This window comes from Nicotiana attenuata, chromosome 11, assembly GCF_001879085.1.
Source record: "Nicotiana attenuata strain UT chromosome 11, NIATTr2, whole genome shotgun sequence".
Taxonomy (NCBI): Eukaryota; Viridiplantae; Streptophyta; class Magnoliopsida; order Solanales; family Solanaceae; genus Nicotiana; species Nicotiana attenuata.
The window spans coordinates 26,424,031-26,440,457 of NC_031999.1; the positions used below are offsets into that span (position 1 = coordinate 26,424,031).

Consider the following 16,427-nt stretch of genomic DNA (forward strand, 5'->3'; position numbering starts at 1 on the left):
TTTATTCTCCAATTCTTTTTTATTTCTATGCTTCTTTTCTATTCTTTTCTATTCTTTTTTCTTTTTTTTTTCTTTTCTCCTTATTTTTTTCTCGTTTTCTTCTTATTTTTTTCTTTTTTCCTTTTCTAATTTTATTTAACTTCTGTTTTTTATATTCTTTTTCTCTTCATAATTTAATTTCATTTACTGTTTTTACTATTTTTTATTATTCTTTTTTTTTATATTATTACTAAAGAAAAATCAAATTGTGTACCAATTATATGTAGTTATACAACCAAAAAAATATTAACTAACATATGATACCGGTATAGTATATAGCTATACCAACAGGGTATACAATTGTACGTAAAGAGTTAAAAAAATTTTAATTCAATTATTAAACTGAAATAATATCAGTTGTCAAAAAAAAAATTAAAATTCTAAAAGGGCCTAATTGTAAAAGTATACCATTACATCATATAGCATACTATATTATTTTGTTTTTTTTGCATTTTTAGTTTGCCCCTCACGCTTGGGTAAAAGCTTAAAACAAATTAAAAGGGAAAAGACAAGTGAATTTACGGGTAATAAGTATACTATTATAGTATATTGTATACTATTACAGCATATTGTTACAATATCTTGCATATTATTACAGTATATCATAACAATATATTGTATATTATAATAGTATACTGTTGCAGTATAACTATATACTCCTATAGTATATTGGTATACTGTAGCGGTATACTATTTTGTAAACTATAATAGTATAGTGTTGCGGTATAGCTATATACTCCTACAGCATATTGTATACCGTAGCGGTATATTGTAGCTGTGTTCTTCTTCGATTTTCAATTGAAAATTTCGATCTCAATCACCTCAAATCAGCTCCAAACGCTATCAAATTTCAGTATGAAATTCCAGAAGGTACTATAAGCAATATTTAACAGCATCCACTTTGAATCAAACAAGAAATCTTCAAAAATAAAATTGAGCTTCAAGCCCAACAATGGTAGGACCATGGAAGGCCTTCAACTATTTGACAGCATGTTGACGGCTCGAGTTAATCCGACAAATTTCACTTATACAACGCTGTTGAGTGCTTGTAGTAGGTTGAGAGATGGTCTTGCAGGGGAAGCAACTCATGTTAAAGTAATTGTTTCCGGGATTGCACCAGATTTGCCCTTGTACAATGCGCTGCTCGACATGTATTCTAGTTGTGGTGATAGTGAAGCAGCTTTGAAAGTATTCGGAAAAATAAAGAAACCAGATCTGGTATCTTGGAATTCAATGATTTCTGGATATGCAAACAATGGAGATGGAGAGATGGCGGAAGGTAAAAGAGACGGAGAATTGGAGGAAGGTAAAATGAGGAAGAAGAAGTGCGGGTAAATAGTTTGGGGGCCATAGGTAGGAGTAGTAAATAGTTTGGGCCTGGACATTAAAGGGTAAATAGTTTGAAATTAATGAGCATAAAGTGAGATTTTTTCATTAATTTTTGCATTTACTTCTTAAACTCCCAGATCAGATTTTTGTCAAGCTGAACTGGATTACGTGTCAATGGCTGATTCGTTCTGTCGATGTGGCGTCCTCCACATATAAATAAAGCTTTAAAGTCCAAATTACGAAACCAATTAAAAGAAAACAGGTCAAAATTTTTCTCTCATTTTCCTCCTTTCAGATCGGGAAGACTTTTCTCCTAATCTCAGCATTCTAAAGGTAATTTTTTGGAATTAATATTTCCTTTTATTTTATGAAATTCTGTTTTTACCTGCAGATTTAACTAGATCTATACATGCGTGTGTTAATTGTTGCTTGTGAAATTCAAATTTTTAGTAATTTGATGATTAATAATATTTATTTAATAGAGATAATTGCTTTCGTATGTTGTGAGATCTGAAATATGAAGGATCTAAGCTTCTTTTGAATTGTATTGATGTTTTATGATCTGATTGATGGCTATGACATTTGATCCTTTCGTGTCGGGTCGGGTCGGTCTTTGTCCAGATGGCAGCACGTTATTAGAAAAAAAAATATATGATTTTTTCAGATGTACGAACTGTGAATTTGTGTTCATGATTTATAAATGGTAAAATGACTCTACCAAGCTGAAAGTTATGGTGGTAATGAGTGAGGAGTTAAATGTTAGATTAGTCTATTTTTCTCACTAATTTGTGTACGAGTAAGTTTAACTTATACCCAAGGGCGGAGCTAAGTTGAAGAAAGGGGTTCAATTGAATCGCCTTCATAGAAAAATTATACTGTGGGAAAAGGGGGAAAATGAATATTTATATTTAAATTGTGGAGTGCCCTTAATATAAAGAAAAATCTCGTAAAGTAGCAAAGGGGTTCAAAAATTGCTTTAGGTCATAGGTCAGATCCCGGGTGTGATATTGTAGTATTTTTTTTGCCAATCTCCTTATGTAATTTCCTGGTTACAGAACTGCTTATAGCCATTACCCAAACATTTTGTGATGTTAATTTTCTGGAATCATTGGTTAGTTAGCTTAATTGGTGTGTAAAAAGTACTTGCTTAGTGGTCAGTAAAGTGGGTGAAAACCTAGGGGACCCAGGCTCAAATCTCACAAAGATAAAAATATCAGAAGAGGATTTCTTCCCATCCACCTAAGACTTGGTGGGCAGAGTTAACCGGTAAGTAGCAAGTATTTGTGGGAAGAGTCGAGGTGTCACAAGTTGACCTGGACACCACCATTGTAAAATAAAATAAAAACTTCTCTTAAATCTGGAAGCGTTGTATTCGAGTTCCCTTTAGTCAATCGATTCTGCAATTATTTGATGTTAGTTGTTTGCTGTCTTTTATATGTTCACTGTGTTTGAGTACTTGCAATATGTTAGTGTGTGACAGATTTTCTCTGAATCGTTGTACTAAAATTTTTTAGTATTTTGAAACTGTGATTAGAAATGGCTTTGGGTGGAGGTGGACCACAAAGAGGGACTGCTGCAGCAGCTGCTGCTAACCTGCGTCGAAGGAAGGCCGCTGGTGGTGGTGGAGCTGCAGGAGGAGCAGGTGGTAACATGCTCCAATTCTACACTGATGATTCCCCCGGACTCAAGATATCCCCCAACGTTGTGCTTGTGATGAGTATTGGCTTCATAGCTTTTGTTGCCATCCTTCATGTCATGGGTAAGCTTTACTTTGTTCGCAGAGAGGCCTAGAGAAATTCACATATCTCCTAGGAAATTCAGACATCTCATTGCTGAGTTGGGGAATTTTGTTGGGCAACAGCTTTGTTCGTTGAAGGAAAACTGACATTGTAGCTTTATTTTCTTTTTGTTTGTCTATGCTATGAAGTTTATAAAAACGTTTTCTAGTTATGAGTAACTCTTTCTTGCCTCTGTTCTATTGTCCGATGAATAGGACCGCGCCAATTCTTGTTTCTTAAACCTTTAATGGAATCATGTTGCAAGTATAGCTTTAGCGAAATGATTTCGTTTACTTGACGCATGATGCTTCTAAGCAGCTAATGCTTCCTCTGTGTATTGGCGACGGTGATCAGATGTATTATGACCTATGAGCTACGACTGTCCTCAGCTGTTATGGGTTCAGAATTGAACTGAGTTATTCTTTTGCTTTGTTCCTCATCAGCAAAGTCTGGCAACCAGTACTGGGTTTAGAGTTGCATCATTTCGTCAAAGATAATTGACAACGGGTGAAGATTAAAGACAGTTATGTTAAATTATCTGAAAAGAGTTGAAGGAGACGCTCAAACTTCAATCTAACTCCTTGACCCTTTAGGGTCAATATTAATCTCACACGGAGCCTCGACGTAACTGGTAAAGTTGTTGCCGTGTGACCAGGAGGTCACGGGTCGAGCTGTGGAAAATAACCTCTTGTAGAAATGCAGGGTAAGGCTGCGAACAATAGACTCTTGTGGTTTTGACCCCGCGCGAAGCTTAGTCCAGTCCGCATAAAGACTCTCGTGGTTTGACCCGCGCGAAGCTCAGTCCAGTGCGCATATTAAATCGCACGCTTGACCCTTTAGGGTCCGTATTAATTAAATTGAAAATGAAATACAAGCAATTAAGCTGATTATTCAAGACGTATTGACAAATCATCACCAAATTCAGCTGCATAGAGTCAAACTCCAGGATTGGAATTTTAAGGTAATTCGCTAAATAATACGTAGCAAGTTCGGAAAAAAAAAATGGTACACGCAGTTTATAATACAACCAAAAGTTAGAAGCACCAAGTTTTAGAGATATCTAAATAACCTAATTAGCAATCTTTAACTTCGGTTTGGAGCTTAATAAAAATGTTGCACTAGTAACAAACTCCACGATTGGAATTTTAAAGTAATAGGACTCTTTTCTAGTTCACGTCTCAAATAAACCAAGTGTCACGACCCATTTCTGAACAAGCCGAGACCGGCACTTGATCACTAAACATGACCAAGCGAACCATCTATGCTTATCAAATCTATTATAACTTCAAACTTTATATGCAACAAGGCAATACTCTAACCAAATACTTTTGATTAATTTAAAAATTTAAATAAATCAACTCCAAAATTTTAGTCGTAGTAACTACTGAATTACTGCTAAGTTATTATCAAAAACATCTGAATCTTAACCCAACGACTATGTCTATGAAGCCTCTACTGATAAACTGACGCACTGCTCAGGACATGAGATTTCCTGGCCAGTTCTCTAAGCAAACAAAGAAATAACTAAATAAAGATGACTCTAAGGAATACTCCACGAACAAAAGTGGAGCTCACCAATAGCACTGGAAGAGAAGGAAGTCCTAACCCGTAACCTGCTCGCCTGCAAAACCGGTTCCTACGTTGTATCGCAGACCGAAGCTAACTGAACCATCGAAACTCACATCTGAGCCCTCTAACACATAAGTCAACGTCCGGATGAAGAAGGATATAGTTGGGTTTGTAGCTCGGTGCCTCAATTGTCAGCAGGTAAAGTATGAGCACCAGAGACCGGGTGGATTGCTTCAGCAGATAGAGATTCCGGATTGGAAGTGGGAGCGGATCACCATGGACTTCGTAGTTGGGCTCCCAGGACTTCGAGGAAGTTTGATGCCACTTGGGTGATTGTGGATCGGCTGACCAAGTCCGTGCACTTCATTCCCGTGTGTACTACCTATTCTTCAGAGCGGTTGGCGGAGATTTATATCCGGAAGATTGTCAGTCTGCATGGTATTCCAGCTTCTATTATTTCAGATAGAGGTACTCAGTTCACATCACGATTCTGGAGGGCCGTACAGCATGAGTTGGGCACTCGGGTGGAGTTGAGCACAGCATTTCACCCCCAGACGGACGGACAGTCCGAGCGCACTATTCAGATTCTTGAGGATATGCTCCGTGCGTGTGTGATGGAGTTTGGAGGTTCTTGGGATCAGTTCTTGCCACTGGCAGAGTTTGCTTACAACAACAGCTATCAGTCCAGCATTCAGATGGCACCGTATGAGGCCTTTTATGGTAGGCTGTGTAGATCCTCGGTGGGTTGGTTCGAGCCGGGCGAGGCTAGATTATTGGGCACAGACTTGGTATAGGATGCTTTGGAGAAAGTCAAGGTAATTCAGGATAGACGCCGTACATCCCTGTCCAGACGGAAGAGTTATGCGGACCGGAAGGTTCTTGATGTTTCCTATATGGTTGGAGAGCGGGTTTTGCTGCGGGTTTCGCCTATGAAGGGCGTTATAGATTTGGGAAAAAAGGGAAATTGAGTCCGACGTTTATTGGCCCTTTTGAGATATTGTGGCATGTTGGGGAGGTTGCTTATGAGCTTGCCTTACCTCCCAGCTTGGCAGGAGTTCATCCGGCAGTTCTGTTTCGATGCTCCGGAGGTATCACAGTGATCTGTCGCACGTGTTGGATTTCAGTTCAGTCCAGTTGGACAAGGATCCATCTTATGTTGAGGAGCTAGTGGCTATATTGGAGAGGCATATTTGAAAGCGGAGGTCAAAGAACATTGCATTAGTGAAGGTTTAGTGGCGGGGTCAGCCGTTCGAGGAGGCGACTTGGGAGACCGAGCAGGATATGCGCAGCCGCTACCCTCATCTTTTCACTACTTCAGGTATGTCTCTATGCTAGTTCGAGGATGAACGAATGTTTAAGTGTGGGAGGATGTAACGACCCGGCTGGTTGTTTTAAGAATTAACGCCCCGACCCCCTATTAACTGCTTTCCCCGTGTTTGTTTCTGCTATTGTGAGTTACCGGGAGGATTTATTTGGAGTTTCGGAGAGTTTTGGGACACTTAGTCCCTAAAAGAGAGCTTAAGTTTTAGAATTTGGACAGTAGTCGGAGCAGTGTAAAGACGGCCTCGGAATGGAATTCCGTTGGTCCCGTTAGCTCCATTGGGTGATTTCGTGTTTAGGAGCGTGTTCGAATTGTGTTTTGGAGGTCCGTAACTTATTTAGGCTTGAAATGCCGAAAGTTGAATTTTTGAAGTTTCCGGTTCGATAGTGAGATAATATCGAGGTCGGAATGGAATTCCGGAAGTTAGAGTAGGTCCGTTGTGTTATTTTCGACGCGTGTACAGAATTTCAGGTCATTCGGATGAGATTTGATAGACTTTTTGATCAAAAGCGGAATTCGGAAGATTCTTGGAACCTTAGGCTTGAATCCGATGTTATTTGGTTGGGAATTTGCAGCTGAAGCTGCTGAGTTTTTCTGTCATAACTGCACCTGCGGTTAGGGGGCCGCAGGTGCGATGAATGCAAAAGCGAGATCAAGCCGCAGATGCGGCCACAGGTGAAGGCAGCAGAAGACGCAGAAGCGGGAGGTATGCTGCAAATCGCAGATGCAGAGTCTGGGTTGCACGTGCGGAGGAGGGGACTTAAGTTAAAACCGCAGAAGCGGTGCCCTTGACCGCAGAAGCGGAAATTGACCGCAGGTGCGAAAAACCTGGGTCAGAAAATATAAAAGGTTTCCTTCGCGAATCTTTGGTTATTTCACCATTTTTAAGACGGCTTTGGAGCTTTTTGGGAGATTTTGAAGAGAGAATTCAAGGGAACTTCATTGAGGTAAGATTTTTGAACATAAAAATCGATTCCTATGGTGTTATTTCATGGATTATGCTTGTAATTGATGAATAATTAGTGGTTGAAATTGAAGAACTAGGGCTTGTAATTGGAGACCAAAACTTAGGGGTTTCAGGGGTCACTTGTGGTTGGATTTCGGTAAATTTGATATGCATGAACTCGTGGGAGGATAAGGATTCCATTGATGTAAATTTTACCCGATTCCGAGACGTAGGCCCGGGGGGGGGGGGGGGTTTGGTCATTTTTCCTAATTTTGTGTATTAGCTCAGAATTAATTAGTTGAAGTAGTTACTTGAAGTCTTATTTACATTATGCAATTACTTTGAATATATTTGGGCCATTTGGAGTCGAATACTCGTTGCAAGAACGTGGTATAGATTTGATTGAGCTAGTTCGAGGTAACTGGCTTGTCTAACCTTGTGTGGGAGAACTCCCCTTAGGATTTGGTACTGTGATATCTAAAATGCCTGGTACGTGAGGTGACGTACGCGTACTTGTGCTGATTGTTGAAAATCCTGTTTTCCATTTAAGTATCTATATTTCGTATTTTACTTTGCTGATTACACTAATTGAACTTTGAGCTCACTGTTAGCCTTGGAAAGCATGCCTAAATGACTAAATTGTCTACTTGCTTAAATTGCCTTATCCGAACCCTGTGTAGCATGCTAGATTAGAATTACTTGTCTATTTTGATATTAAATTGAATTGAGTTGATTATTCTTGTGTTGTTGCTGCGTGTTTACATTGGGACTACGGGCGGTTCCCGGTAGATCCACCTTGCTTGTTTATTTGGGACTACGGATGCGGTATTCCGGTAGATCCCCCCTGCACATTTACATTTGGGGACTATGGATCGAGATTCTGGTAGATCCCCGGCGCACTATTAGTTGGACTACGGGACACCCGGGAGATCCACTGGACATTTACTTTTGGGGGCTACAGGACGGTATCCTGGTAGATCTCCGGTTGTTGGATATTTACATTTGGGGGCTATAGGACGATATCCTGGTAGATCCCCGGTTGCCATTTCTGTGTCGAGTTGTATTCTTCTGTGATGTTTTCTCTCTGTTGTAATTGTTGATACCCAATTTTTCCCTACGTATTTTTTTTCATATACAAAATACTTTCAAAATAACATATATATGCATATATAAGCATGCCCAAGTGTTTCGGTATTTTTCATAAATTTTAAAGATTTTTAAAATCAATTTATTGTCCAAAATATAGTTAAGGTGATTTTTGTATATTTTTACAATTTTATTTGGTATTTTAAAAGCCAAAATACATACAATTGCAATTTTAGCCTATTTTAGGATTAATAGCATTTCTATAATTATAAAATTGGTTCCAGCATTTTTTAATTAACATTTATATATTACTAATTGGTTCAGTGGTTTTAATTTGTTTTAAAATCATTTTACTATTTTATATAAATAAAAAGGGTAAAACTGGCTATTTAACATTTAACCTCATTTCATTTCAATTACAGCCTCTTTTACATTTCAATTTTAACCATTAATTGACCCAATCTCAACCCCAACCGGACCGGCCCTTTTTTTAATCCGACCCAACCCAACCCATAACCCAATTCAAACGACCCTACCCGGTTCCCACCTACCCCTTTAGATCTAGGCCGTTGATCGTACAGATCAACGACCATAATTCCCCCTTACCATTTTAACCCCAAATGACCTACCCTAATCCCTCATTCCCCACTTCTCAGCCGCCTCTGAATCCCAAACTCTCTCAAACTCTCTCAAGCTCTCCGGAACTCTAGCCTCCTCCTACCCCTTTTCAACCGCTTGTCACCGGAATCCATGGCTTCTTAGGCCATGGATAGTTGGTACTCACCTACCTTCACCAGTAAGCCATGGTTGTTCGAAGCTTCGAGACCCGACCTCGATGATTCCCTCTCCGATCTTCTCATACCTTTGATTCCATGGCTTCTCCGGCATATTCAAGACTTAGGAGCCTGATTCCTGACCTCTCCGACTCAAGATCGGACCTTCTTCCAAGCCTTTCTCATTTCTAGGGTTTCTCCGAAACCCTAAGCTATTCGAGGTTCTTTCCATGTCGTTTGCTTAGATCTGTGCTGTATCTAGCATTCACTTGACATTTAAAGTGTTTTCCCCAATAGTTCTTTTCAAAATCGTTCGTCTTCGATTTTAGGGTTTCTGAAAGGATTTTTCCAAAAATCTTTCTGATTTTTCTTCTTTGCTTTATGTGTGTTGTCTATATCATGCTCGTGTGATTTCTTTTGCTACGCATGTTCTGTCTGTTTACTTTTCTTTTTTCTACTATACATGTTACTCCTAAGTTAATCCTGTTATGTTTTCTTTGCTCTTTTACTATATGTGTTTACCATTGAGATTCTTTGATATTTGTCTTACTAAACTCTGTTCGTATTCTTGCTAAAACATGCTTCATCTGCTTTTGTTTAAGTTTGTATCATCTCTTTCTTCTAAACTCGTTTAAGGTCCGAGTTTTCTCAAATATGTTCTTCATGATCTTGAATCAGCTTTCTTACTTTGTTGTTCAAACATGCTCTCATATCTGTTTTGTTGAGGCTCTGAAACAAACCTTTGAGTCTGTTTCAATGGCTTGATTTCTCACCTTTATGTCTGATTCAAGGTGAAACCCTAGGATTTGGGGTTTCCCTTTGGCGATTTTGATTTTGTGTTCGAGTTAGGGTTCCACTTTGGGACCCTCGACTCTCAGACTCATTGTGAGTCTGCAATTGGACTCGTATCCTCTTGCTTATGATTCTGAACCTTTCAATGCTAGAACTATTTTTCTAAGTAACATGACGATTCTTTTGTTTAATTTGTCTGCTTTATATATGAGAAGTTCTTCTTTCAAAAGGGTTTTTGCCAACTACTAATTGATTTCGAATTCCTTTAATAGTGTTTACTTGATTGTTACTGATTTCCTTTAAATTAAACCTTTCCTTGCCCCTTTCTGACCCCGGGCCCACGTGCAGGGATTCCGAAATTTTTCGAAGAAAGTTGTTCTTTATAACCTAAGGATCAACAATATATGATTTCTACTTCATTCCATAACGAATTTCGTGGTTAAATCTAATTTTTATCAAAACCCTAGGTTTTGCTCTAATCCCATAGTTTTTCCTTAATCTGTGTGTGTTAATCTACCCAAGACTCAAGTATTAAACTAAACATAAGAAGGATGAACTTACCTCAAGATGCTAGGTGGAATTTTTCTCTAAGGAAGCTCCCAAATCGCCCAAACAATGGTGGAAATGTGTCAAAAATGACACATTTCCGTATTAAATGAAGGCACTCCCTTCAGCGATTTCCGCACCTGCGATTAGGGGTCTGCATCTGCGGAATTGGGCCAGGCGGGCTGGGATCGCTTCGGCGGAGAAGGAGCCGCATCTGCGGTGTGTTGACCGCACCTGCGGTCTCGCACCTACGGTCTCGCACCTGCGGCTGACCAACCGCAGGTGTGGTTATGATAGATAGCTGGAGCTTCAGCTCCTATCAAATTTTTCCAACTTCACTCGAGCCTCGTCCGATTGACGCTCGGGGCCCCCTGGCCCCGATCTAACATACCGACAAGTTTGAAATCATAAAACGGACTCGCTCGAACCCTCAGAATTCCCGAAACAACGCTAGATCTAAAAACCACCCCCTAAAACCAATTGAATTAAACTTATGAACTTCAAGTTCTTCAAATCACTTCCAACGCAACGAAACATACTTATACTGCTCGGATTGACGCCAAATTTCACGTGCAAGTCTTAAATGGCAATACGGAATTATCCCTGATGTCGGAACTCCATTCGGACCTCGATAACACAAAAACCCACTCCAAACCAAATATTTAATAACTTCAAAATCCTTAAGGAATCAACTTTCACTATTGGGCACCAAAACGCTCCCGTGTCATCCAAAACCCGATCCGGACGTACGCCCAAGTCCGAAATCATCATACGAACCTGTTAGAATCTTCAAATTCGGATTCCGAGTTCGTTTGTTCAAAACGTTGATCGAAGTCAAACTTGGCCCTTTTGGCCAACCTTAAGGAACTAAGTGTTCTGATTTCAACCCAAACTCTTCCATATCCCGAACCAACCGTCCCCGCAAGTCATAAATCAGTAAAAGCAAGCACGGGAAGTCTTATTTAGGGAAACAGGGTTCTAAAAAGCAAAACGAGCGGTCGGGTCGTTACATTCTCCACCTCTTCAAAAAACATTCGTCCTCGAACGGGTTTAGATTCATACCTGAAGTGCCGAATAAGCATGGATATCTGCTCCGCATGTCCTCCTCGGGCTCCCAGGTTGCCTCCTCGACTGGTTGGTCCCTCCAACGGACCTTTACTACAGAAACCCTCTTGGACCTCAACTGGCGCTCCTGCCAATCGATAATGGCAACTGGCTTGTCCTCGTAGCCCAATCCCTTGTCTAGCTGAATAGTGCTGAAGTCTAACACATGAGACCAGTCGGCGTGATACCTCCGAAGCATAGACACATGAAAAACTGGATGGACTCCCAATAAGCTGGGAGGTAAAGCAAGCTCATATGCAACTTCCCCCACTCGCTTCAACACCTCAAATGGGCCAATAAACCTTGGGCTCAACTTTCCCTTCTTCCCAAATCTCATGACACCCTTCATCGGCGAGACTTTCAAGAGGACCTTCTCGCCGACCATGAATGACAAATCACGTGCCTTCTGATCCGCGTAGCTCTTCTATCTGGACTGTGCCACGCGAAGTCTTTCCTGAATCAACTTCACCTTCTTCAAGGCATCTTTCACCAAATATGTACATATAACTTAGCCTCTCCGGGCTAAAACCACCCGATAGGAGAACGACATCTCCAACCGTATAAAGCCTCAAATGGGGCCTTCTCGATGTTGTATTGATAACTATTGTTGTAAGAAAACTCGGCCAAAGGCAAGAACTGATCCCACTGTCCTCCAAAGTCAATCACACATGCTCTAAGCATGTCCTCCAAAATTTGAAATGTCCGCTCGGACTGTCCGTCGGTCTGAGGATGAAATGCTGTGCTGAGCTCCACACGGGTCCCCAACTCACTCTGAACGGCTCTCCAGAAATAGGAAGTGAACTGGGGGCCTCTATCTGATATGATGGAGACGGGAACACCGTGCAACCGGACTATCTCCCGAATGTAAATCTGAGCCAACCTCTCTGAAGTATAAGTAGTCACTATCGGAATGAAGTGTGCCAACTTGGTCAACCTGTCAATAATAACCCACACTGCATCAAACTTCCGCAAGGTCCGGGGCAGCCCAACTACGAAGTCCATAGTAATGCGCTCCCACTTCCACTCAGGGATAGGCATCTACTGAAGTAGGCCACCTGGCCTCTAGTGTTCATACTTAACCTGCTGGCAATTCAAACACCTAGCCACATACTCAACTATGTCTTTCTTCATCCGCCGCCACCAATAATGCTGTCTCAGGTCACGATACATCTTCGTAGCACCTGGGTGAATAGAATACCGCGAATTATGTGCCTCTGCTAGAATCCTCTCCCTCAAGCCAACAACATTAGGAACACATAGGCGACCCTGGAGTCGCAGGACACCATCCTCACCAATAGAAACCTCCTTGGCACTACCCTGTAGCACCGTCTCTCTGAGAACTGCCAAATGCGGATCATCCAACTAGCGGGCCTTGATCTCCCCCAATAATGAAGACTGAGCAACAACACACGCAACGACTCGGATGGGCTCTGAAATATCCAACCTCACAAGTCTGTTAGCCAAGGACTGAATGTCCAAGGCTAGTGGCCTCTCCTCCCCTGGAATGAATTTCAAGCTACCCATACTCTCTGCTTTCCTGCTTAAGGCATCCGCGACCACATTTGCCTTGCCCGGATGATAAAGAATGGTAATGTCATAGTCCTTCAGTAGTTCAAGCCATCTACGCTACCTCAAGTTGAGATCCCTCTGCTTGAACAAGTGCTGTAAGCTGCAATGATCAGTGTAAACCTCACATGTTGCCCCATACAGATTATGCCTCCATATCTTAAGAGCATGAACAATCACCGCCAACTCTAGATCGTGCACATGATAATTCTTCTCATGAATCTTCAACTGACGTAAAGCATATGCAATAACTCGCCCCTCCTGCATCAATACACCAACTAAGCCAACGCGTGAAGCGTCACAATATATCGTATACATCCCTGAAATGGAAGGCAACACAAGAACTGGTGTTGTAGTCAAAGCCGTCTTAAGCTTCTGAAAGCTCGTGTCACAATCATCGGAACAGCGGAAAGGAGCACCCTTTTGGGTCAATCTAGTCAGAGGTGATGCAATAGATGGAAAGCCCTGAAGGAATCGCCGGTAATAACCTGCTAACCCCAGAAAACTCCTGATCTCGGTCACTGAAGTAGGACGTGGCCAACTCTGAACTGCCTCAATCTTCTTGAGATCCACCTAAATACCCTCTCCTGACACAATATGCCCCAAGAATGCCACTGACTCTAGCCAAAACTCACACTTGGAGAACTTAGCATATAGCTTCTGCTCTCGCAAGGTCTGAAGCACTACTCTCAAATGCTGTTCGTGCTCCCCAGGCTACGTGAGTATATCAAGATGTCGTCAATGAAGACGATGATAAAGGAATAAATATAAGGTGTGAACACCCTGTTCATCAAGTCCATAAACGCCGCTGGGGCATTAGTCAAGCCAAAGGACATCACCAGAAACTCTTAATGACCATATCTAGTACAGAAAGTAGTCTTCGGAACATCTGAGTCCCGAATCCTCAACTGATGGTACCCTGATCTCAAGTCAATCTTAGAGAACACCCTAGCACCCTACAACTGGTCGAACAAATCATCAATGCGCGGCAACGGGTACTTATTCTTGATGGTAACCTTGTTCAACTAGCGGTAATCAATGCACATCCGCATGGTACCATCCTTCTTCTTTACAAACAACATTGGTGCACCACAAGGTGACACACTTGGTCTAACGAACCCCTTTGCCAGCACTCCTCAAGCTGCCCCTTCAATTCCTTCAACTCTTCGGAGCCATACGGTACGATGGTATAGATATAGGCTGGGTACCTGGAGCCAAATCAATACAGAAATCGATATTACAATTTGGTGGCGTGCCTGGAAGGTCTGAAGGAAACACATCGCCGAACTTCCGGACTACTGGAACTGAATCAATCGTCAGAGACTCTGCGGTGGTGTCTCGAACATAAGCTAGATAAGCTAAACACCCCTTCTCGACCATATGTCGAGCCTTCATAAAAGAAATAACCCGGCTAGATGTATCGACTGAGGAAACCTTCCACTCCAACCTTGGCGACCCTGGCATTGCTAATGTAATAGTCTTGGAATGGCAATCTAGGACGGTGAGAAATGGAGATAACCAGTCCATGCCCAGGATGACCTCAAAGTCAGTCATGGCAGGCAATAGGAGATCCGCTCTTGTCTCGAAATCGTAAAGTGTGACCACACAAGATCGGTAGACCCGATCCACAATCACAGAATCACCCACAGGGGTGGACACATGAACAGGGGTGCCCAAAGGCTCACGAGGAATAACCAGGAAACGAGCAAACAGAGATGACACATATGAATAGGTAGACACTGGATCAAATAGCACAGAAGCATCTCTACCGTAGACGGAAATAATACCTGTGATAACGACATTTGAGGCCAATGCATCTGGTCTGGCCGGAAGAGCATAGAATCTGGCTAGCGCCGGCTGGCTGGCCTGCACCTGACTAAGCAGTAGCTGGCTGACCTCTCCCTGTCTGGCCTCCACCTCTAGGACGGCCTCTACCTATCTGTCCCCCGCCTCTAGGCGACTGGGCAACAGGTGCTGTAATCGTGAGCTGCTGACCCTGCTGCACTGCCTTGCCCTGAAGCATGGGGCGCTATCTCCTCATGTGACTAAGGTCTCCGCACTCAAAACAACCTCGCGGTGCGGCAGCCTACTGTCCCGATAGCTGGCCCTGATTGCCTGTAGACCCACTAGAAGAAGCCTGAATAGCCGTGGACGGTACGAGCCTTCCGGCATAGCACTGAAATAAGAACCAGAAGAACCCTGGGGACGTAAATACCCACTGGAGGAACCCTGAATAGCCGGCGGGCGATAAGAACTCTCTGGCATGGCACTGAAATAGGGGTGCGCTGGAGCACCCCGAGCAGGTGGTGGTGCTGAATATGGGAGCCTCCTAGGTTGACTCCTCCCAAACTGACATCTACCCCTAGCCGGGGTACCTCTGAACTTTCCGGAGAATCTAGCCCTCTTGTCCTGCTGCATCTGCTCCCTACCTCTCAGACGGTAGCCCTCGATCCTCTGGGAAATCTCCACCACTAGCTGGTAAGGAGTCCCCATCTCTACCTCTCGGACCATGTTGGCCCTAATGCTGGAATGCAACCCTATAGCGAACCTCCGCACCCTCTCCGAATCAGTAGGAAGTATCATCAATGCATGGCGGGATAGCTCAGAAAACCTTGCCTCATAGTCGGTCACAGACATCTGACCCTGCTCAAGCTGCTCAAACTGATACCGTAGCTCTTCCCTCTCGGAGGGTGGGATATACCTGTTCAGAAATAACTGTGTGAATTGACTCTAAGTGATGGGAGGAGAACCTGCTGGCCTGCCAAGAACATACGACTACCACCATCTACGGGCCCTGCCCTCCAGTTGGAAAGTAGTGAAGTCAACCACATGCGACTCCAATATCCTCATGTTGTGCAGCCTGTCCCTGCACCTATCAATGAAATCCTGGGCATCCTCATGACGCTCCCCCCGAAGACAGGAGGGTGTAGCTTGGTCCATATGTCTAATAAATTCTGTAGATCAGTATCCGCAGCTGGTCTGGGCTCGGGCAATACTACAGCAACTGGCTGAGCCCCGTCCGCGGGTAGTGCACCCGGAGTGCATGACCAGGAGCCTGAGCAGTAGGGGTCTATGCTCTCCTCCTTCCTCTGATGTAGCTGGATCTGCTGGAAATAAACCAGCCTGAGTCATAGTGTCCATGAACCGCAGCATACGGCCCATGACCTCCTGGAAACCCAGTGCTGTCATGAAGTCTGCCGGGGTAGGCTCAGCTACGGGCACCTCGCCCTGCTCCTCAATGATAGGATCTCCCGCAGGATCCGTTGGTGGTGCTATTGGAACAGCTCTGCGACGCCCTCGTACCCTACGTCGGGCCGGTGCCCTCCCCCGATCTCTACCTCGGCCCCTAGCAACGAGGGGAGCGGCTCCTTCCGGGCCTGGAACGTCTTCCGTGTGTGTCCTCACCATCTGTGAGAGAATAGAAGAGGGAAATTTAGTATACTAACCACTGCACGATGGGAAATGAACAAAGAGTAGTTTTCTAACACCCTATAGCCTCTCGAAGATAAATAAAGACGTCTCCGTACCAATCCGCAAGACTCTACTAGGTTAGACCATGACTTATGAGACCTACGTGA

The 16,427-nt window shown here is 43.0% G+C and overlaps 1 protein-coding gene and 1 pseudogene across 1 annotated transcript; one reads left to right on the plus strand and one right to left on the minus strand.

Moving 5' to 3' along the window:
* LOC109234774 overlaps window positions 1–16,427 on the minus strand; it is an 88,203-nt pseudogene that overhangs the window by 10,026 nt on the left and 61,750 nt on the right.
* LOC109234272 (protein transport protein Sec61 subunit beta-like) lies at window positions 1,595–3,413 on the plus strand. Its single transcript, XM_019400184.1, has 2 exons — window positions 1,595–1,701; window positions 2,903–3,413. Exon 2 carries the CDS (start codon window positions 2,905–2,907, stop codon window positions 3,157–3,159), a length of 255 nt encoding a protein of 84 aa, XP_019255729.1. The 5' UTR covers window positions 1,595–1,701; window positions 2,903–2,904; the 3' UTR covers window positions 3,160–3,413.